Source organism: Hemiscyllium ocellatum, chromosome 6 (genome assembly GCF_020745735.1).
Source record: "Hemiscyllium ocellatum isolate sHemOce1 chromosome 6, sHemOce1.pat.X.cur, whole genome shotgun sequence".
Taxonomy (NCBI): Eukaryota; Metazoa; Chordata; class Chondrichthyes; order Orectolobiformes; family Hemiscylliidae; genus Hemiscyllium; species Hemiscyllium ocellatum.
Window position 1 is genome coordinate 77,554,558 of NC_083406.1, and position 25,151 is coordinate 77,579,708.

Consider the following 25,151-nt stretch of genomic DNA (forward strand, 5'->3'; position numbering starts at 1 on the left):
ACATAAATGGGTTGATGGAGTGGACAGGAAAGTGGCAGACGGTGTTTAACTCTGTTGGTGTGAGGTGATGTATTTAGGGAGGTCAAACAATAAAAAGCTATACACAATAAATGGGAATGTACTGAGAGGGGTAGATGAATTGAGAGATCTAGGTGTACAAGTGCACAGGTCCCTAAAGATAGCTGTACAGGTAGATAAGATTGTAAAGAAGCATATGGGTTGCTCTCTTATATCGGCAGAGATATAGAATACATAACTAGGGATATTATGATGAAACTGTATAAGACACTTGTGAGGCCACAACTAGAGTACCATCTGCAGTTCTGGTCATCACATTACAGGAAGGATGTAATTGCTCTAGAGAGAAAAGATTTACCAGAATATTGCTGTGTATGGAAGGTTTCAGTTATAAAGAAAGGCTAGATGGGCTGGGACATGTTTCACTGGAGCGTGAGAGGGTGAGAGTGAGAGGCAATTTTATAGAAGCTTATAAAATAATGAGTATAGATAGAGTTAATGATAGTTGTCATTTCCCTAGGATGGGGGCTTTCAAGACTGGGGGCATATTTTTAAGATGGGAGGAGAAAGATTTAAAAAAGACATGGAAACAGATTTTTACACTGAAAGTAGTTTGCATGTGGAATGAACTTCTTGAGGAAGTGGTGGATGTGGATACAAATACAATGTTTAAAAAACATTTCTATAAGTACATGAATAGGAGAGGTTTGGAGTAACATGTGCCAGGACCGAGCTGGTGGGACTGGTTTAGTTTGGGATTATGTTCAGCACGATTGGTTGGACCAAAGGTTCTGTTTCCATGCTGTCTGACTCTATGACTTTATTTACTAGAATGCTGCTAAGGCTGGAGAATTGCATGTACGAGGAGACATTGGAGAGGTTGGGAATGTTTTCCTTGGAACAGACAATGCTGAGGGGGTGACATGATGGAGGTATATAAAATTGTGAGGGGTAGATATAGAGTAGACAGGAGGAAACTGTTTCCTTTGGCAGAGAGTTCAAAAATCAGGAGTCATAGATTTAAGCTAAGTGGAAGAAGGATTAAAAGGGACATGGGGAAAAGCTTTTGCATGCAGAGAGTGGATGGATGTTTGAAATTCGCTTCATGAGTTAGTGGTTGAAGCAGAGACTCTAATCTCTTTTCAAAATACCTGAACCTGCACCTTAAATGGGCTATGGACTATGCGCAGGAAGATGGGATTAGAAAGGGTGATAGCGAGTTTTGAGAAAATTAGAAAGGGTGACTTTGGTTCATATGCACAAGATGAGCAACTGTCTGTGCTGAGTCATTCCTATGATTTCTATGGTTTGCTGGGCAGCATTCACAAAGCAGGAAAGAATCTCATTTAATTCATGAACCACCATTAAATGCCAGAAGGTTCAGGGATAATCTATTTTAAGCTGTTCACTGATGGGCCTAATTGACATCCTGTCACCAAAGGGCAGAATTCCTACTCTGACACCTTTCTTTTTCTCTCTTTAAATCAGAATCAATTTTCCTGATGACAGGAATCAGACATGGGTGCTCTCGCCCAAGAATACAAGTGATAGACACAGCAAGGCTTTGAAGTGGGGGGAAACCTTAATTACAGCCACAAAGGTGGGAAAACCTCCATTACAGCTGCAAAGTCCAGGAGACCTACTATTACTGTAAATCAACAATCTTTAAAGAAGATAAAGTACTGAATGATATTAAGAAGTTGTGGCACTGGAAATTGTATTGCCAGGAACATTTAATTTCAGAGAGGGGCCATATAGAATTGGATATCATGGAGAAAATAATATACGAAATATAGAGTAGCTTCTAGCTAATCAGAAGCTGAACAAATAAATACAGTTTTGTACACAACTGGGAGGTTGACAGATGGGTATGGTATCCAAGCCTAATGGGACTGTTGGTATTTGTATTGACCTTATATAACACAACAAGGCAGTAGTGAGAGAAATTCACCCTTAATCCATGGTTGATGAGTCAAGCTAAACTGTCCAAGAGCAGAGTTTTCACAAAACGTGACACAAATAGAGGATTCTGGCAAGTGCCATTAGATGAGCAAACAATATTGCTTAACATATTTATCACTCCTTTTGATAGATTTTGTTGAACATATTACTATTTGGAATTGCATTGGGCACAGAGATTTTCCAACCAAAATTTTCCAGCAATGTCAAGCACCTTACAAGATCTTCACAGTGTCATTTGCCAGATGGATGATTTACTAATTTGGAAAGAACTGAAGAGTATGATCAAAGAACACATGCAGTTTAAAACATTTCCAAAAGGAAGGCCTTAACACTCTCTGACAAGAGTGCATTCTTCGAAGAATCCATTCATTACTTGAGACTTACTCTCAACAGTGAAGGCATATAATGGCTCAGATCAGAAAGTCAGTCCAAGATTTTCAAAGCTTCTTGGATTGATAAATCAATTGTCAAAATATTTTGCATAACCTACAGTGCTCTTAAGCCATTTCCTCAAGATGATACAAGCATGGTGTTAGAATCCTCATCAAGAAATGTTAATGTCTACAGATGTCTTCACAAAATATCCTGCAATAATCACAGCCAATGTTTCAGCTTCTGGCTTAGGAATATTACCAGGACCAGCTGGATGGGTATCGCAAACCACTCCAATATGCATCAAGAGCATTATCTGATACAGAAATACAATATGCTATGATTGAGAAGGAAGTTTTCTCAGTTTCATGACATTATGAGCGATTTTCAGGTTACATCTTTGGTCAGGAAGTGGTCAATGGACTATCCTGCATAATGAGGGACCTGTCAGATTTAGAGTATTTCTGCATTTCTAAAATGATCAGAATCACCTGTCAGAAATGCATAGCTCAATACAAAAGAAAATGAAATGTCGATCTTTGTATGACTGCCACTCCCTGGAACAATTGAACCCCAGGGTGCTAGTGTTTTGGGCACATATTTCGTTTTAGGCCTGTGTGAAGTCTCTATGAAGCCCAAGTTCATGTCATAGAATCATAGAATTTTGTAGTGCAGAGGGAGGCCATCCAACCCATCCTGTCTGTGCCAGCTGAATATCTGAATATCGTTCCAACATTTGAAGTACAGTTATTTATACTTCCTTCATCCTCATGAATAAGGTATTATATGTATATTTTTCTGAATGTTCAAAGAAGGAAACAGTCCACCAAAGTCAGAGGGAGTAATTGCTCCAACTAGTTGGCATAATAATTTCCACATGAAAAAAAAGCTACACCAGTGAACAGTAGAACTTCTATTTCTTTTTCTGCACCTATGTTGCTGCTGGATTTGCTCTTCTACTGAAATTAACATTTATCCAAATTCACATTAATAACTCTTGCTTCTGTGTTAGAAGAGCAGCTTATCCAACATTCTGTACTGGATAGTCTCTATTTCAGTTAAGTATTGTAAAGACTAAAACATCAACTTTAGCCTTTAGCAAAAAGAAATGTTTTACCATCATTTCTACTCCACACTACAGCCATCATCTTGGGACAATTTAACTTTCTTTCATGAATCTTCCTGTCCTGTAAGATCCCCTACACAACACACTACTTTGATTAAATTTTAGTCAACCTTTGAAATAATGCATTTTTAATTTCACCTAAATGAAGTGCCTTGAGACACTCTTTTTTACTTTAAAGATGTTATATTAGTGCAAATGGTCATTATTTTGCTGAATTAATGCAAAGCAATATGGTCCCAAGATTTTTTAAAAATCTAGTCTGCTTCTCTCTTTGAAAACCATAAAAAGAAATATTGTTCGTTCTTTAAAGAGACACGATCGCACTGTAAGTATTAGAAAGAAGATGTTAGAAAATTAGAATGTTTAAACCATATTTTTTGGCAAAGATTCAAAAATTGTCTTTACAGCATCTACCAGAGTATCAGTAAACTTCAAACATAGAATCATTAAGGTTTACAGGACCAAAGCAGTCCATCGGGCCTATCATGACTCTAAGATTATTTTATTAGGGGAATATTAATACAGCAACAACAACAGCAACTTGTATTTGTATTGCATTGTTAAAGTATAAAAATGAGAACTGCAACATCGAGGCATTATTTAACCAGTAGATAAAGTATGTCTACATCTAGGAAGTATGTCAATGTGCACGTGCAATGCCAAGGCATACAAGGCTATGGGTGAAGTGTTGGAAAATGGAAATACAATAGTTGGGTGGTTGTTTTTGACCAACACACACACAATGGGCCTTTTTTCTGTGCTGCATAACTCTATGACTCAATGAGCAAGCACAAGATAGAAATATCAACTCCTCCATCTAGTTCACCATTCCATTAGACCATGACTGATCGTCTACCTTAATCTCATTTTCCTGCACATATTCCCACATTACTTGAGGTCATCAATATCAAGAGATTTATTGGTTTCTGTCTTGAATGTGCACAAAAATTGAGCTCACATAACTCTCTAAGGCAAGGAAATTTCTACTCATCTGAATCCTGAAAGGCGGTACCCATTAATCCTGAGACTATGCCCCTTGGTCTAGAGTCAACAGCCTATCTCTGCTCATCCCATCATGTACTGGAAGAATTCTGTAAGTTTCAATGATATCACCTTTCATTTTTTGAAGCTTTAGGGAGCACAGCCAGTTTTTTTTCCATCTCTCCTCGTAAAATAGTGCAATCAGCCCAGCAATTAATGCCAGAAACCTCTATTGCACTTCCTGTGTGGCAAGTATAGCCTTTCTCAGATAGGCAGACCAAAACTGTACACAATACTCCAGGCATGGTCTCACCAAGCCTCTTAACAGTGCAGCAAGCTATCACATGTTTATTCCTGTAAGTGCCTTCATCTTAAATCTATATACCTTCTAATTTCTAATTTACTTTCAAATTGTTTAGTACACTTGCATGCCAACTTTCAGTTACTCATGAACAAGAATATTTAGATCTCTTTGGACATCAACATATCTCACCCTCTCACCGTTTAAGAAATACCCTGTCTTTCAGGATATTCTCCCCACAAAAAAATGGACAAATTTCATATTTATTCATATTATATTCCATCTAATATTATCTTGCCTATTTACTTAGCCTGTCCAAAGTCCCTTGAAGCTTTGTTGCATCCTCCTCACATTTCCACCTAACTTTGTATCATGAAAGGAAATTGGAAAAATTACATTTGGTTCCCACTTTCAATTCATTTATGTGAACCTTTGTAGCCCCAGCATTGTACGTTTCAATACACACTAGTAATAACTTGCCATCCTGAGAATGACCCATTTATTTAAGCTTTCTATTTGTTAACCAATTTCACAGTGGTATATTACTCCTAATCCCAAGCACTCTAATTTTATTTAATAATTTTATGTGTGTGATCTGAACAAAACCATTCTAAAAATTCAAATATACTACATCCACTGGCTGCCTTCTTGAACTGCTGCAGTTTACATGGTATAAGTGCACTCAAAATTTTGAATCGGTGACAATGAATGAATGTTGATAAAGTTCCTAGTCAGAAGGGTGTGTAGCTTAGAGGTGAAGTTGGAGGTGGAATTCCCATGTATTTGCTGCCCTTGTCCTCCGAGTACTTCTTTGAGTGCTACCTCTTTGTTAATACAATTATGGAATACTAACAATAATGGGTTTCCCATTAAATAGAGAAAATGACAATATATTAGTTTTAACATCATGTTCTTTCCTCATGACATGATGGCCATTTAGAAAAAAAAAACTCTGTTTAACATTACACTTATACACCTGCATATGGTTGCTACTAATACACCCAAATAACTGAAAGCAGTTTTGTTGTACACAAATTATTTACCACACATTGTTACTAACTCTGTTTTCTTCCCCAACTTAAATAAATGGCTTTCAATTAATATGGAACACATCTGGACTGAATTTTCCAGACTCAACTTCGAGTCAAGTGGTTAGCTATTAAGAAAGCCTTTATGTGGTATCTTGTCCTTCTCACCACAAATTAATTGTGCTGCCAATCTCCTTTCAAGAACACGTCATCTCATAAACTGGTCTCCCGAAGAAACATAGTCCCAATATTGTACGACTTTTTCCTTGTGCAAGCAGACATGCTTATCATTCTTGATGAATCGAGGGAAACATTGGCCTCCAGAAAATAACATGTCCCATAAATTTCCTCTGGGAAGTTATCTGGAAGGTCACTTCGGGAGCGTGGTATGAATTTAAAACTCTCATCGTCTTTTAATAGCCTGCATTTAAAATGAAACAAATGTTAAAAGAGTCAAATGAAACCACACAACGATTCTGCATTCATAGCATTTGTCATTCGCAAGGCTGCAGGCAATCGAGATTAGAATGATCACATAGCAAGCTTTCTCTTGGGTGTAATGTGGATTATATTTGTTGGATTTAGCAGGGTTCAATTTAAATGAACATTCTTCATAGCCATCACATAGGCATTAGATGGTGAGTTCACTTTTGTTCTCAGATAATTTGACAGGAGCACTATAAAAATGGATAGACAGGTTAGAAGAATGGGCACAAGCAATTCAACACGTACAGGTGAGAGGTGATACAATTTTTGAGAAAAATAAATATCCATAGTTTACATTTAATGGAAAAACACTGAAAGTTGTCAATAAAATGAGAGTTGAAAAATGTGGTGCTGGAAAAACACAGCAGGCCAGGCAGCATCCGAGGAACAGGAGAATCGACGTTTCAGGCATAAGCCCTTCTTCAGGAATGAGGCTGGTGTGCCAAGTGGGCTGAGATAAAAGATAGGGGGGAGGGAATTTGGGGAAGGGGCATTTGGGAATACGATAGGTGGAAGGAGGTGAGGGTGAGGGTGATAGGCCGGAGAGGTCGGGAAGAAGATTGCAGGTCAAGATGGCGGTGCTGAATCTGAGGATTGGGACTGAGATAAGGTGGGGAGAGGGGAAATAAGGAAGCTGGAGAAATCTACATTCATCCCGTGTGGTTGGAGAGTTCCTAGGTGGGAAATGAGGCATTCTTCCTCCAGGCGTTGTGTGGCCAGGGTCTGGCGATGGAGGAGGCCAAGGACCTGCATGTCATTGGCGGAGTGAGAGGGGGAGATAAAGTGTTCAGCCATGGGGCTGTTGGGTTGGTTGGTGCGGGTGTCCCAGAGGTGTTCCCTGAAACATTCCGCAAGTAGGCGGCCTGTCTCCGCAATGTAGAGACCACATCGGGTGCAGCAGATACAGTAAATGATGTGTGTGGAGGTGCAGGTGAATTTGTGACGGATATAGAAGGAACCCTTACAGCCTTGGAGGGAGGTGAGGGGGTAGGTGTGGCCGCAAGTTTTGCATTTCTTGCGGTCTCAGGGGAAGGTGCCGGGAGTGGAGGTGGGGCTGGTGGGGGGTGTGGACCTGACGAGGGAGTCACGGAGGGAGTGGTCTCTCCTGAATGCTGATAGGGGTGGAGAAGGAAATATATCCCTGGTGATGGGGTCTGTCTGGAAGTGGCGGAAATGACGGAAGATGATAGGATGTATCCAGAGGTTGGTGGGGTGGAAGGTGAGGACCAGTGGAGTTCTGTCCTGGTGGCAACTGGAGGGGCAGGGTTCAAGGGCAGAGATGCGGGAAGTGGAGGAGATGCAGTGGAGAGCATCATCGGCCATGTCGGAGGGGAAATTGCGGTCTTTGAAGAAGGAGGCCATTTGAGTTGTTCGGTAGTGGAATTAGTCCTCCTGGGAGCAGATGCGGCAGAGGCGGAGGAATTGGGAATATAGGATGGCGTTTTTACAGGGGGAAGGGTGGGAGGAGGTGTAATTTAGGTAGCTGTGGGAGTCGGTCTGTGTTGAGTCGGTCGCCCGAGATAGAAATGGAGAGGTCTAGGAAGGGGAGGGAGGAGTCTGAGACGGTCCAAGTAAATTTGAGGTTGGGATGGAAGGTGTTAGCAAAGTGGATGAACTGTTCAACCTCCTCATGGAGCACGAGGTAGCGCCGATACAATCATCGATGTAGCGGAGGAAAAGGTGGGGGTTGGTGCCAGTGTAGCTGAGGAAGATGGACTGTTCCACATATCCTACGAAGAGGCAGGCATAGCTGGGGCCCATGCAGGTGCCCATGGCTACTTTTTTGGTTTGGAGGAAGTGGGAGGATTGGAAGGAAAAGTTGTTAAGAGTGAGGACCAGTTCAGTCAGTCGAAGGAGGGTGTCAATGGAAGGGTACTGGTTGGGTCGGCGGGAGAGGAAGAAGCAGAGGGCTTGGAGGCCTTCGTGATGGGGGATGGAAGTGAATAGGGACTGGATGTCCATCGTGAAGATAAGGCGTTGGGGCCGGGGAAGCGAAAATCATGGAGGAGGTGGAGGGCATGGGTGGTGTCCCAAACGTAGGTGGGAAGTTCTTTGACTAAGGGGGACAGGACAGTGTCGAGGTATGCAGAGATGAGTTCAGTGGGGCAGGAGCAGGCTGAGACAATGGGTCAGCCGGGGCAGTCGGGTTTGTGGATTTTGGGTAGGAGGTAGAAACGGGCGGTGTTGTGGGACTATGAGGTTGGAGGCAGTGGATGGGAGATCTCCTGAGGTGATGAGGTTATAGATGGTCTGGGAGATGATGGTTTGGTGGTGTGAGGTGGGGTCATGGTCAAGGGGCAATAGGAGGAGGTGTCCACGAGTTGGCATCTAGCTTCAGCAGTGTAAAGATCGATGCGCCAAACTACCATTGCGCCTCCCTTGTCTGCCGGTTTGATGGTGAGGTTGGTGTTGGAGCGGAGGGAGTGGAGGGCTGCATGTTGTGAGGGTGAGAGGTTGGAGTGGGTGAGAGGGGTGGACAGGTTGAGGTGGTCAATGTTGCGGTGGCAATTGGATATGAAGAGATCGAGGGCGGGTAAGAGGCCAACAGGAATTCAAATAATGATGCCCTGAAAGTCTGTCTGTAGGCAAATAAAAATGGCCAATATTAATTTGGGTCTTAGAAATGGAGGCATACAAAATGAAAGTCATGATAAATCTGCACAAAAAAAGTTCAGGCCACAGTCAAGGAGTGAATTTTATGCTCTGCACCTGACCAGATGTTGATATATTTGAAAGGCAAGTAAGACAGGTGGCCTGTACACTGACTTCCTGCCCAGCTCCAAACTGTTCCCTATAGAAGTGCTGGGACCACACGAGCTGACAACCAACCTTGGTTGACAGCTCCTGAGGGCAGAAATATCTGTTGTTGAGCGATGGATGTCTCACTCCACTTTTTTGAAGGCTCCGCCCTCCCCTGCAAGCATATTATCACTGCAAATCAGCTGGGTTTCAAATTGGTTAGGCTGCCAGCCAAACATTTTGACAAAGGGACACAGAATAACGCCATCCCATATTCCCAATTCCTTTGTCTCCGCCGCATCTGCTCCCGGGGGACCAGTTCCAATACCATACAACCCAGATGGCCTCCTTCTTCAAAGACCGCAATTTCCCTCCAGACGTGATCGACGATGCCCTCCACCGCATCTCCTCCACTTCCCGCTCCTCCACCCTTGAGACCCGCCCCTCCAACCGCCACCAGGACAGAACCCCACTGGTTCTCACCTACCACCCCACCAACCTCCATATACAGCGTATCATCCGCCGTCATTTCCGCCAACTCCAAACGGACCCCACCACCAGGGATATATTTCCCTCCCCTCCCCTATCAGCGTTCCGAAAAGACCACTCCTGCCATGACTCCCTCGTCAGGTCCACACTCCCCACCAACCCAACCTCCACTCCCGGCACTTTCCCCTGCAACTGCAAGAAATGCAAAACTTGCGCCCACACCTCCTCCCTTACTTCTCTTCAAGGCCCCAAGGGATCCTTCCATATCCGCCACAAATTCACCTGCACCTCCACACACATCATTTATTGCATCCGCTGCACCCAATGTGGCCTCCTCTATATTGGGGAGACAGGCGCCTACTTGCGGAATGTTTCAGAGAACACCTCTGGGACACCTGGACCAACCAACCCAACCACCCGTGTCTCAACACTTCAACTCCCCCTCCCACTCCAACAAGGACATGCAGGTCCTTGGACTCCTCTATCGCCAGACCATAACAACACGACAGTTGGAGGAAGAGCGCCTCATCTTCCGCCTAGAAACCCTCCAACCACAAGGGATGAACTCAGATTTCTCCAGTTTCCTCATTTCCCCTCCCCCAACCTTGTATCAGTCAAATCCCTCGAACTCAGAACCGCCTTCCTAACCTGCAATCTTCTTCCTGACCTCTCCGCCCCCACCCCCACTCCGGCCTATCACCCTCACCTTGACCTCCTTCCACCTATTGCATCTCCAACATCCCCCCCCCAAGTCCCTCCTCCCTACCTTTTATCTTAGCCTGCTGGACACACTTTCCTCATTCCTGAAGAAGGGCTTATGCCCTAAAAGTCGATTCTCCTGTTCCTTGGATGCTGCCTGACCTGCTGCGCTTTTCCAGCAACACATTTTCAACACAGAGTATTACCCCTGTAAAATTCACCCTATGACAGCTTTTGAGGTTGTCAAAAAGACATCATGGCTCCAAACAGTGAGCTTGGACAGAAGAAAAATGCTACAGATGGTGGAAAACTGAAATAAAAGCAGATGATGTTGGAAAGCGTCAGCAGGTTTGGCAGCACCCGCGGAGGATGAACAAAGTTAACATTTCAGGTCAATGACATTTTATCAGAACTGGGAGAAGTTAGAAATGCAATAGATTTTAAGTGGCTCAAATGGGAAATGATAGAAAAGAAAGACCATGCAGATATCCTGATGTAGCTAAATCCATGGGAATTGCCTGAGTAACACTGTGACCACATTCTGGACACAGCAGGTATCTTTACTGTCACTTGGATTCCGCTTGATCATGAATCGCTACTAACACTTGGCATTTCAAAGTGTGGGAAGAATAACTTGCACACGTCTCTTTCCTTAACCTGAACCAGCTAATTGAAGATTCCAGCTTCCTCCTCAGCAGTTTTCACGTCTGTTTAGACTCCCGTATCAGCTGATAGTGAGTTGGTGGATGTTAGATAATAGTGTAGTCTAATGGAGCCTACGTAAATCAGTTGATGATGTTTAAGGTTCCCTTTTGAGATAGAAACCACACCCGGCTCTACCTCTTTGTACATCTTTTGGATCACACTCATTGGTGCATTGATGATATTTTGCTTAATTTTATTCCAAATGTCATTGGAAATCAGTGACAAACAGCTGGCTTTGACTTGTGAAATATGGGTATGGCGTTAGCCCTAGCCCCCTCCAGCCCTGGTGAGTCTTCCAAATAAGGGCATCAGTGTTTGCATTACTTTTACCTAATTTGTACCACATCTTGAATCAAAATTGAGTGAGTTCAGCAGCTATTTAGTGTCTGTTGCTCCTAGCTTGGCAAACCTTTAGAAATATTTGAGAGGTTGTTATCAGTAAGCACTTCAAACTGTGTACCAATCAGAATGTCTTTGAATCTCTGGGAAATAGCCCACCTCAAAGCTAGTCGACATTGTTTTACACAGACATAATTCTTCACATCCTCCATTCAGCTTGAGACACCGACTGCCAGAAATGTTAATCGCTCTTTTGAATGGAGTTGAAGTGAATTATCTTTATTGTCACGTACTCACATGAGTACAGTGGAATGTCGCCCCTTATGGTGCCATCTTATGTACAAAGCTACCTAGGTGCATATTCTTAAGTACAGATTCTTTGGTATAAAATAGAAAAATTAAGAAATAAAAAGTCCAGCAGAGGAATAAAATAGAAAAATAAAGAAAAAGCAAGGACACAATTTACAGTACTGTTCTTTTCTGTTCTTGAACTTGTAACAGCACCTCTCCTGACCCAAGAAATCTGGCATCAGTTTACAATATAAAAGGGAGATGGAAAGCTGGGTTGCCAAGGACAGGTGATGAGACAAGTCTTTGCCTGAGTATGCGAAAGGAGTGTTCGCATCCTATACTCCAACTTGTCGTGATGCTCTGTGAAGTATTAAACTTCATACATCATTTCCCAATCATTCATCAGTAAATTGTGGAGTGAAGTGACCAACTGTGCATTGTATTGCATAACCCTCCCCACAGTTAGCAACTAGACCAAGAAATCCACACAATTCCCTTTCCATTTTAGGGCAGGACCATTCCTTTACAGCTTGGATGCTCGCATCATCAGAAATAATGTCTTCTTTGTTAACAATGTGCCCAAGATACCATACTTCTGTCCATACTTCAAGTCACACTGCAAAACATAAGCAAAGTCTAGTCTTTCAAGGATATCCTTCAATATCAAGTTGAAGATGAGTATGTTGTCCAGATACTCAAGGAGAGTCTACAAACAAAGGTTGCCAAGGTTAAGATTTAAGGATTACTTTAAGGCTTACTTATTCCATACATAAAAGGGGCAATGGCATTACAAAGCCCTAATGTTAATCATGTGTATTTGTAAAATCACCCAGTACTTTATCAGAATGCTGTTTCTTCAATGTCTTGTTATGCAACGGGCAATTGATAGTAACTATGGACCTAATCAAAACTGCAGAAAAATTCTACATCATTGACAAATTGTAATGCTTCCTAAATCCTGGGTAGGAGGTAAGCATCCTTATGAGTCTTTGAATCGAGTGCTTGGTATTGACATAGGTTGTCAATTTTCTAGTTGTTGTTCTGCCTTGCAGGTTGTATGACAGACAGGTACAGACATGGGAACTTTCAGATAACACCTCACTTAATACTTCTGCAAATAGTTCTGGACTTTTTCCCAGCAATGGTTGTGGGATCCAGCAGACTAGATGGTTATCTTTAGTCACATTCCTGTGGATTACCTGGTCACAATACCCAATGTCAGCATTATCCTCACTGAAAGTTGTCCCATACTTGGTCAGAGTAGAAATAAGCTGCCTCATTTGGGTTTCTTTCAAGTTACCAAAGTCTAACTTAGATAGGAGGTTAGAGTTGTATCTACCAGTCAGTCCAATGTCCATGACATTGGCAAGTTTAAGGTCACCTACGGGCATTCTTGGTTGAAGGTAAACATCTTTATTGCTGGAATTGGCAATTGCCATTTCCACCCACAGCAATGAGGGCAACTCCCAGAATTAGACCAAGTGGAAACTCTGCTACATTTAACCTGTAATGTTCTAGCATGACCTGATTTGACAGGTTGAAGATGGCTGGCATTTGTCTTCAAGATCAGTGATGGTTCAAGCAGGGAAAAGAATAGCTCTGACTTCCTGTTACTCAAACATTTCTAGGGTCCCCTACAAGTTGATACACCTTTAATGTGGAGTAAAGTCACATACTCCTGTGCCGCATTTGCCTATCTCATAATGTGTTGCTATTAACAGTCACCCTGTAAGCTTGCTGAGGATGAGAGACGGTCATGTAACACATTTGATCCTAACATCACAGTCATTCTCAGCTTCCTTATTTTCACTGGAGTATCAAATAAGTTACAAATTAGCAGAAACCCCTGGATATGAAAAGTGTGATTGAAGGGAAATAGGGAGAGATTGATATCATTGTGATTGGGGCTGTCGGTAAAGTAGAGACTCAACTCACAGCAGAGACATCAATCAGCTCACACCCCTCAACAAGATGCTTGTGGAAAATCTGGTGAATAAGGGTTGACACCTCCAATCCTCATCTGTGTCAATTAAGTAAAATGCTTCTAAATTGCCAAATTTCACTGCTGCTAAGTTCTATAACTTTACATAAGACTAAGCCTTTTCCTAAAGGAAACTCACTGATCACCTGGCTTTTTGTGGGAGGCCCAACTAGTTTAATGTCTGTGAAAAGGGAAGGCCATTGCACTGAATGGGGTCTCTGCCTGGTGACGTGGTGACAGTGAATGTTGAGGTTGGTCTCATTTGAAATGCCCAGCCCTGTCACAATTGGGGAGGTGGTGATGGAATGGTAATTTCACTGAACTAGTTATCTGGAGACCCAGGCTAAGTCACTGGAGTTATGGCTTTTATTCCTACCATGGCAGATAGTGAAATTTAAATTTAATAAATGTTATATATTAAAATCTAGACCAGTGGCAGCCATGTAACCACTATCATTGACAAAAAACTTATCTGAATCATTAATGTTCTTCAGAAAGGGAAATCATATCAAAGAATGTTTACAGTGTGCAAACAGGCCATTTGGCCCAACACAGCCACACCAACCCTCGAAAGAGTATCCCTCCCACATCCATTTTCCTCCTATCTACATTTCCCCTAACTAATGCACCTAGCCTACACATCTGTGAACACTTTGGACAATTTAGCATGGCCAATTCACCTAGCCTGCACATCTTTGGACTGTGGGAGGAAACCAGAGCACCCGGAGGAAACCCATACAGACACAGGGAGAATGTGCAAACTCCACACAGACGGTGACCCAAGGCTGGAATTGAACTTGGGTCCCTGGTGCTGTGGGGCAGCAGTGCTAACCACTGAGTCACCATGCCGCCTCACCTGGTCTGGTCTACATATGCATCCAGTCTGGCACCAATGTGGTTGACTCTTAGTTGCCCTCTGAAATGGTTCTAACAAGTCATTCTGTTCAAGGGGAAATTAGGGACGACAATGCATACTGGCTCAACCAGCAATATCTACATTCCAAGAATAAATAAAACAATCCAACAAATAGTTGGAACATCCCTTAGGCAGAATCAGCTATAAGGCTTACATGTGACATGATAGAAAATACTGCATTTTGCATATTGTACCGTCGTCTCTTCCGCCTGCCTGCTTCTTCAACCTGAGGTCTACATCTCCATCTGCACCAACAGTCACCTCCTTGATGGCAGTGTCTTTTTTTTTTGAAGTAGAAGTCCAACCTTTTCCCATGATCTGGATTATGTGATCTCATGCATCAATTAAGATTTGTCACCATTATGCTTTCCTCAGCTCCATTCAGAGGGTTCATTCCTCATTGCTTCCACTCGATGATCCTTCAGCTACCTGTCTCTGGTCAATTTGAAGTACAAATTTGGGAGGTCAATGCCATCAAACAACTTCACCAGCTTCAGGAATACAGAGACTAGACCCTTCCCTTCAATTTGCTTAGATTCATAAAACCTCTGCATAGCTGGGTCAAGCTACAATTGTCCTTAAGAATTCGAATGGAAAAACAACGAAGATTATCAATGCTGAGCAGCTGGTTAGAATTTAAAATCAAATTTGAGAAAATCAACTTCTAATAACATCTCTGTAAGATTTAAGATAACATTGACCCACTAATTACTCATAGTTTACTGATGTGTTAAACTGAACCCTGTGAACTTAGAGACATCCCTCTCTTGTGTGGAGGTTTGCTGTGAGATTTAATAGGTAAGTGAAGTGAAAGAATATTTCAGTCTAAGGTTATGCTTTGTAAAGTGTAACCTAGGAAACAGTGACTTCCTGTGATTATGTAGAAAATTTCTGCTATGAATGCTAATTTCTCCTGTCAGAAGAACTGAAGAGCATATTTCTGGTTGGTAAGTATAACCTTGTGCATAAAACATGTGGCAGGTCAGAAAATTATAGACACGGAAGCCCTTTTATTGAATTCTTATCTGCAAAATGTACAACCCTCTGGCAGAAATTATAGACCATCTCAAATTATCCTTCCACCTTTCAAAAGGTTTGCTCAGCATGTACATCATTGGTTGGCATAAAAGGAATCTCCAAGGATAATGGAATTTTTAAGTAAGTAGGTAATGTTCGGGAATTCCTTCATTTTCTCTTTATTACTATTATAGTGCATAGTTGGGACATCATCCTTTGTATTGTGCAGAGACATTTTTTTCTTTTTTTGTGTTAATAAGGAAATCTCGTGTTGCAATAAAATTGTGAATATCTTCAAAGCCATCAGAAAGCAGATTTAATTGAGAAGATTTCAGAGGAATGGAAATTACTTTTTTTTTAAAAATGACCCATACAATACAGGTTCCTGTGCAAGTGAGGGTGGAGTGTTTTAAAGCTTTAAGTCTTCTGGCAATCAGAAGTCAAATTTAAATTAGTGGTGGTGGTTGATTCTTACAAACATTAAATATTATATTTCTTATTGCTCTGATACAAGACAAAATAAATCAGCAAGTACCAGAATTCAAATGGCTGCATTCACCATTGTGTTATCTACCATATACATAAACCCTGACAGAACTATCCAGCAATGATCAAACCTCGACAGTTACGAGTTGTTAGGCTGACATTTACCAGGGGCACCTGCAGCCAACTTGCATCAAATGATTGACATTCAAGGATAGTGATTTTTTTTTCCCCCAACCTCCAAACTTTTTTCTCAAGTCCTTCAAGGTTATTACAGGGGCAACCATAGTATTAGCCAATCCTACATATACCAGATGGTTGGCTGATGTATTAGTCAAAATCCAATATTTCCACCACCCGTTTCTCCAAAAAGCACCAGGCATATGATGTGACCTCTCAATTTCACAGTATAGATCCAATTTAGTTATTGATAGCTGATGTTGAGGCATCAGAGGAGCAGCTTACTGTTCATCTTCTTGATGTGTATCTCTTAATCTGTTACCTAGTGACTCAACCAGTGGTGATTAGCCGCTGCCTCTGAGAAATATGTCATTGTACCAGTGCTTGTAAAATGAATAAGACAGACACAGATACAATCCTGTTTTGGGCTGCTGATAGTGCTAGCAGGTTGCAATTTAATGCTTACAATTGCACAAAATATAGATTAAGTATTAGGATTCTGATTCAAGGTTATATCTTCCAAATACAGTTTGCATTGCAAACTACTATGCATTCCTGTGTTGGACGGAGAAGGGGAAGCTGAATACTGTAATACATATGGATGGGACTTAGTCATTGCTCAGGGGAGATTGCAGCTTCAGATTCTCTATACTTTGTCTGTGTTGTTCTATACAAGAATGCTCAGGATATATGCCCCAAAGAAGTGAAAGGCTTTTCTGAGCTCTTGCATGGTTCCATTTGGTTCTGTTGTTCAATTGATTGATATGGGGAGGTGGAAGCATTGTGGTAATTTCACAGGACTAGTAATCCAGAATTCCAGACTAATATTCTGGCAATTTGGGTCTGAATCCTACGATATTAGCTGGTGAAACTTGAATTCAATATAAGAGGTCTGGAATTAAAAGGTCGGTTCACAGATGTCTTTTAGGGAAGGAAATTTGCCATCATGCCTAATCTGATCTACATAGATTTCAGACTAATAGTAACAGACCTGTATGCTCTTTAACAGCCTCTCAAATGCAATGAGGGTTAGGCAATACATGCCTAGTGGGCCAACATTCCATGGAAGAATAAGAAAGATAATACTGACTAGAGCCAGACAGAGAAGCAGAGTTAAGACAATTGAAACAGGTCTAAGAATACTAAATGGTGGACTCTGTGACCTGAATGGCCTACTCCTGCTTCTATTTCTTGTGATTTTCGTCTAGACAATCCTGCTAATGAAGCAGGACAATGTGATTAGATGTGTAAGCTGAAGTAGTTCATCCACAATGATATTTGTGCTCAACCAGCAGTACGGCCTATGTATCAGGCTAAGACGCTTCAATCTATAACCACATACACAGAGCTCCTCAAGAATTCCCACTATTTGATGTCGCCACGCAATAACAATAAATATCTGGAGGCACGAGGTAATATAAAGGTTAAGGGTCCTAACAACATTTCAACAATAGTACTGAAGATCTGTATTCCACGAACTTTCCAAGCCCCTATCCAAGCTGTTCCGGTGCTGCTACAACGTTGACATCTGCCGGACAATATGGAAAATTGCTCAGGTATGTCCTGTACTCAAAAACTAGGACAAATCCAACCCAGCCAATTATTGCTCCATCAGCCCACTCCTCAGTAAAGTGACAGAAGGTGTCATCAACAATACTAACAAACAACACTTGCTTAGTAAAAACCTGCTCACAACAGTTTGGATTCCATTCAGGCCCTCATTATGGCCTTGATTCAAAAAGGACAAGAGAGCTGAACTCCATGGGTAAGATGAGAATGACTATGCTTGATATCAAGATGATGTTTGACTGATTGTTTCATTATGGCGCTCTAGCAAAGTTGCAGTCAATAGGAATCAGGGAGAAAACTCTGCTGGTTGGAGTCATACCTGGCACATAGGCAGATGGATGTGGTTGTTGGAGGTCAGTTATCCCATCTCTAGAACATTTTTGCAAGAGTTCCCCAGGATTGTATTCTAGGCCCGACCATCTTCAACTGCTTCATGAATGACTTTTTAATCATCCTAAGATCAGAATTTGGGATCCTTGTTGAACATTTCACAACATTCAGCACTATTTGTAACTCCTAGATACCAAAGCAGTCCATGTTCAAATGTAGCAAGACCTGGATCAGTTTAGAAGTGATGTAAGATTTATGCCAGATGTGACATTTAACAAGGGTATGTTGTGCTTGTTTTTGTTTGAGAGAGGTTGTAAAAGACACAGACTTCAAAAGTCTAAGTTGAAGGGTTTTAGGGCCAATTTGATTATAGCTAACAGATACTGCCTCAGGAAGTGAATTTTTGAACTCCTCCAAAATAATTCTCTCTCCAAGAGTGTGATAGGTTTGCTGTATTTTTAATGCCCTTATCCACCTATCAAAATTACTTTGTTTGATCCTTTCAAACTCAATGTAGGTTTGACCAGGGTCCTTCCTTAGATTCCTGAAACATTGTCTATAGGCTTCTGGCACAATCTCATGTGCATTTAAGATGGCTTTCTTCATCTCCTCATGCGCCCCAGATACCTCCTCTGATAGTGATGCAAATATGACACTAGCTCTACCTACAAGTTTGGATCAACAAAACCCACAAGGTTACTGGCCAATGCATTTGTTTTGCCACCTTTTCAAATGAGATGAGAAAGGCTTCCACATCCTTCTCATCAAATTTAGGCAATGTTTGAATATATTTAATCAGTTTCTCACCAGGCCCTTGGCTACCATGGGTTTGCTCATTCTCACTCAGCGTAACTTCAGCCTTCATCTCCATCCTTTTAAGCCGACTTTCCTGTCTAAGTGACAATTTCTGGTTTAAACTCCCTCTCTTTCTTCCTTTCCTCTCTGTCCTTTTCCCCTCTGTTCTCGCTCACTCTCTTTTTCTCTTTCCTCTGCTTTTAATCATAATTTCTTGTCTTTTGCCTCTAACTCTGCTGCTTCATTTTCAATCGAATTTTTGCCCTCTCTAAAGATTCTGATGGTATTTCCAGCAAATGTAAATGTTGAGCTATTGCTGTAATTACATTTCCTTTCCTCACAGAATCAGGCAGCCCCAGCTCCAGCTTGTTTGCTAAGTCCAGCAGCTTGGCAGTAATTACCTTTTGCAAAACCCCCACAGTCACTTCTTCCACCCCCAGAAAACTCATGGTGACTGAAAAAGCCATTGTTATCCCAAGTGCTGTTTAAACCAACCAAAATCAACACCCAGAACAAAAGACACTGCAGTGATCCCCCAGTACCCACAGGGGATACATTCCAAGCCCTACCGCAGAAGCACGAAACCACAGATAGGAGCAAACCCATTCATTTAAATGGGAAATTTACCTTCCTAACAGTCCCCAGTCTCTAGTTTTGGAATGTTCCCTGTAATATGTTCAGACCGCTGTAAACCATGGGTAACTGAAACCGTGGAAAACGATTCTGCGGATACAGTGGTCACCCTGTAACACCTACCACTCGCTGCTTTCAAATCCAGTAACACTAATCCTAAATCAGAACCACAGAACAAAACCCACAAAGAGCCCCCAATCTGTTATGGACCAGGGCAGACCTCCTCAAATCATTTCAAGAAAGTGGCCCAGACCATAACTTTGCTGGTTGTTTTAAAAAGGTGTAACATGGATATTCCAGGGGTGATGCAGCTAGTAAACCCACTTAGTTTTAAACAAAACTGAATTTATTTACAGGACTACCAAATGGAACACAAACAAGAGAACAGAATACAGAAAAACTTAACCTATCCGAAAACCCAACAGATCATCCCAACTTAGTGATGCTGTTCCAAATACTTGCAACAATTCCCATAACCACTCCTTGGCACAAACACAGGGCCTTACAGGAGAGATGTCAGAGAGAAAGTACCAGCATGGACCTGCTTCTTTGGGTCCAGCAGCTTCCAAACCACACCTGAGAAAAGCTGAGCTAGGAGAACTGGTCACTACCCCCTTCATTGTACAAGTGTTTTTTAAACTTAAAAGCCTTTTGCTTGAGACAGTACCTGTTAGCTGTAAGCAAATTGTCCCTAAAACCCTTCAATTTAGACTTTTATGATCTCTCTGAAAAAAGCCAAGGACAACATAATCTTGTTAAAGGAGCAGCACTGTCACAAAGACCAATGATAATCTCCAGCAAAAGAAAATCTAAACATCGCTCCTTGGAATTCAGTGGTATCACCATCAATGAATCACTTACTATCAATATTCAGGGAGTTATCATTGACTGAAAGCCAAACTGGACTCGCCATATAAGTACCATGGCTACAAAAGCAAGTCCGAGGTTACAAATTCACAGTAAGCAATTCACATCCTCACTCCCCAAAGACTGTCCACCATGTATAAGACATGACTGCGAATGAATACTCCCAGCTTGCCTAGATGAGTTCAGTTCCAACAAAACTTGATACTATCCAGGACAGGGCAGTTGACCTTATTGGCACAGCATCCACAAACATCCACCACTGATGCTCAATTGCATCGGAATGTACTACCTACAAGATGCACTGCAGAAATTCAGCAAGACTCATTTGATGCCTTCCAAATCTACAAACACGACCATATAAAAGGGAGAGGGCAGCACATATGTGGGAACACCACAGACTGCAATTCTCCTTTTAACCATTCACCATCCTGACTTGGAAATATATTGCTGTTTCTTCAATGTCATTGGGTCAAGATCCTGGATCTCCCTCTCTAACAACTTTGTCTATATACCTAAACTGAATGGACTGCAGCAATGCAAGAAAATAGCTCATCACTACTTTCTCAAGGGATACTAGAGATGTATGATTAATGCTGGAACTTGTAAATGATGGGATTTTCATATGCTTACTGAACTTGTCCTTCAAGATGGTGGATTTTCAATGTCTGCTAAAGAAGTTGTGCTGTTTGGGGATTCACTACATAACAGCAATAGGACAGTTAAATGAGCATACACAGTAAATACAAAATTTTGTACAAAGTTAATTCTATATACTGTAAACCAATTGCTTTTCAGTTATGAAATTAATTATTTGAGGTGATTTTTTTTAATGCTCAAATGACGATTGAGTAAAACAGAGTTTATTCTGGTTGAAAGGATGATAGTTACGAGGGTTGCACAACTATTGTATTCAGAAAGAAAATCCCACAACCATAATTGTACTAAAGTAAGTTTATATTTTGAATACCAATGGGTACACTCAATATGGCAAGAAGTTCAGCTCCAGCTTGGGTATATGTTCATCTTGAACTCTTAGGTGATGGTTTCACATCTCCAAAATGAGGGCAGCACAATTTAATTTCTAAGCCGTGAAGCTTATGAAATTAATTAGTAGTAATGAAAAGAAATACAAAAATAGCCAGCAATAATTAAAATAACCCAATCCTGGGAGAGGGAAAGATTTAGCCACTGAAAATTGGCTTGCAAATGTCAAAATAATTAGATGTGCTGCTTTTTCCCATTCTCAGAGATCTAGATGTTAGCTGGAACCAATTAGTTCTGTAATGCTTGATCAAACTTATTGTTGGGAGTGTTACAAAATATTCAAAATGCATTAATACGAGCACTTACTTGATTTTTATGGTCTTGTATTAATGATATTGATTGAAATCTGCATCTGGCAGCTTAGAGCAAGTCCTTCTATGAAACACATGGTCACTGGCTGAAGGATCCAATTAGAATATTGCTGAACAGCATTTAAAAAATGCAATCAGCTAGATCTATACATAAAACAATATCGTGGAGCCCAGAATTTAATGGCACTCAATGCAAGTCAAGTTAGGTTGCTTAGTGCTGCTGCTCAGGGCACAACAACATGCAATACTTAATGTTGAGTTTTAAGATACCTTGCTTTGTATTGATGAAGGTATTGGGTATAACAGAGCTCTAACAGTCCAATCTGATTGCCAAAAACTGAAATGAAACAACCATTCTTACACGGAAACATATTACACACTTCAAACTTTATTTTAAAAGGGTCTAATTAAAATAACTGTAGCTTCAGGATAATGTTATGCTGCAGAGTGGTATACTGTATAATTCTGCGTGTGTATTTCTTCAGATTTCTGTCCAAATTTTAACCAAAAGCTTCTCTATTATTGATGAGAACAATAAAATACGTGAGGTATTGTGCATTCATGATGTAGAGAAGGAAATCTATCAGTTGACAATCATCAGATAATACCATTTTCCTACACTGAGGTGCGAGGCTCTTTGCATGAAAAACATGTCATTGATCCTGTCATTAGCTGTTCTATCACATATCAGTGAGCTCTAGTGTGTTTGTACTTACTGGTATGTCGTGGGGCTGACATTAATGCGCCGTGGTTGACTTCCTGACTCAAATTTGCTGGCCAGAGTCACGTTGTTTCCAAATAAGCAATAACGAGGCATCTTCACACCAACAACTCCTGCCAGTACAGAACCAGAATGGATCCCAATTCGCAACTTTTAAAAAAAGAAGATAATGTATTAAATACTGGAGACACTCACATTATAACAATGTTTACACAACCTTGAATGTCACAACAGAGTTCTCACGGAAATTGGCAAATCAATAATGTGGAACAAGAATAAAATCACCTTTCAGCCTGTATATTTTTCTCACAAAACAACAATTAACCTCTGATGCAATGTTAACTTTCAGAAATTAAACATTCTGCCAAATGCAGTGTTTTTTCAGAAATTAAATATTCTGCCATTAGCGGACACCATTGAAGATATTTCCATTTTATTCTGGGCTTACCTTTGAAAATCTCCCTTTAATTTTCCACATCAAAAGGAAAATAGTCACCTGGAGAACCACAGTCCATAAAATGACTTGAAGGTAAGAAGGAGATGTGTAAGGAGAGAGTGAAAGATGCTAGAAATGTGTTGAAGTGGATGCAATAGCAACATTTAAAAGGCACATATACAGTCATATAAACAGGTAGGGAATAGTGAGATATGAACCACATGTAGGCAGATGGGATTAGTTTAGAATGGTATTATTGACAGTGCAGACAATGTGGGCTGAAGGGCCTGTTCCCATGCTGTGTCATTTTATGTTCTAAGTTCAATGTTCTTACTCTTCTCTTAGCTGCCACAGCGGAAAGACAGAACTCCCAGCAAAAGGCTCAGGGAAATGTGTCTTTGGTTCTTTCCCTTTTATTTTCCACCTAGAAAGCAGGCATTTTCTGGGTCCAATCAGCCAATTTTCACCTTCAATTTGCCTTACATGGTACAGTGGTTATTAATCATAAAACAGTACTTGCTCTGATTTATCGTGAGCAACATTGTAAAAGATTCACTGATAATAGTCAGAAAATACTGAGATGTTTCTTACCACTGTTCGTTAATTATCATATGACCACCTTGGTCAATAGATTTTGTCCTGGCAAGTAGTTAAAAAGTTACTGCAGAGCATCAAGCTATATATATATCAATTGCTCTTCCAGCACCAATACTGGAATTAGAATATGTTAGGTTATTTAATTGCCTTACCAAGCAGGGTAGGTTAGATTACATATAATAAACACCAACCAATGGAAAAGTAAAAGGACATAAAAAAAGTTTATTTTGGCTTTTCTTGGGTGAAAGACTGATGACATGCTTTCAGTGTGTGCCTGATGATGCTCAATATAAATTAGACTTCAAGCTTTATTCCAAAATTGCAGCCTCTAACCCCTAGAGGAATTAAGGGCAGCACTATGGAACACCACCACCTGCAAGTTCACCTTCAAGCTTCATAACCATCCTAACTTGGGACTATATCCTTGTTCATTCATTGTCACTGGGTCCAATTCCTACACCTACACTATATGGACAGTAGCAGTTCAAGTACACAGCTCACCACCACATTCTCAAGGGCAATTTGTAATGGGCAATATGTACTTGCTTAGCCAGCAATGCATGCTGAATGAATTTAAAAATCTTGATTCTTGTTTAAGTTTCATTTGTTTTCTGTAGTGTTAGCAATATTGTGTACGAGCCTAATATCTACAAACCTGTCACCAGCCACAAAGCGAAGATTTAACAGCATTAACATTGATAATCAACATACTATTGCCTGTAGACTCCTCATATTCAAACTTAAAGGCCAACAAGAAAACAGTTTTTGCACTATAAGCTCATACATCTAAATGAGTTTATCAGAATAACATAGTGCCAATGCATATCATATAGCATTTAATTTTTCTTGATGTCATATATGAATGAATTAAGGAGGAGAAAGTGAGGTCTGCAGATGCTGGAGATCAGAGCTGAAAATGTGTTGCTGGAAAAGCGCAGCAGGTCAGGCAGCATCCAAGGAACAGGAAATTCGACGTTTCGGGCATAAGCATCGGGCATTCCTGATGAAGGGCTTATGCCCGAAACGTCGAATTGCCTGTTCCTTGGATGCTGCCTGACCTGCGGCGCTTTTCCAGCAACACATTTTCAGCTATGAATGAATTAAACCAACATATACACTGAATGAACATCAGGTCTATATGGATAAGGTTTGTGATCTCCTTCTGAGTTCAAGATGGAGAAATATTTGTATCTGAGGATTGATGAAGAATGTCTTGATATGTGTGATATTTTAGAAACTGTATTGAAAGATTAATGTTCAGCACCTGGATTTTATGGTCACTAAACAACCTAAAGTGCTCCCAAAATAGTGGGCAGGGAATTGTGCAAGGTGGTGCATTGGGTTCCATGAATTGGTGTTCCCAATTGTATTTCTACAGCTCTATAGTTAATTTTAATTTGGATGTTTTGAAATAAACAGGTTGGTATCTCTACTTTGTGACAGATTCTCATGTTCTAATATCCCCTTTTAATGACTTAAGTTTTCAGGGGGAAACAAATCCTAATTTTCAGGTACATTGGTATGACAAGAATCAATAAATCAGCTAAAAGCAAAATTCTGTGGATGCTGGAAATCTGAAATTAAAAGAAACAAAATGCTAGAAAAACCCTGCAGGTTGGCAAGGAATCAGATTTGACATTTGGTGTCTGGAGTTCTAAAGTAGAACCATATCAGACTCAAAATGTTAATTTTGTTTCCTTCTCCACAGGTACAATCAGACCCACTGAGTTTCTTC

General features: G+C 40.9%; 1 protein-coding gene across 3 annotated transcripts in view; it reads right to left on the reverse strand.

Annotated features, from left to right (window-relative positions):
• Window positions 1-6,001: 6,001 nt before the first annotated feature.
• The window catches only part of gucy1a2 (guanylate cyclase 1, soluble, alpha 2), a 255,242-nt gene continuing 236,092 nt past the window's right edge, over window positions 6,002-25,151 (reverse strand). For all 3 annotated transcript variants that reach the window (XM_060826682.1, XM_060826683.1, XM_060826681.1), the window contains 2 exons: window positions 22,379-22,533; window positions 6,002-6,209 (listed from right to left, as the gene is read on the reverse strand). In XM_060826682.1, coding sequence (XP_060682665.1) covers window positions 6,002-6,209; window positions 22,379-22,533 — 363 coding nt within the window. The remainder of the gene's footprint in view (window positions 6,210-22,378; window positions 22,534-25,151) is intronic.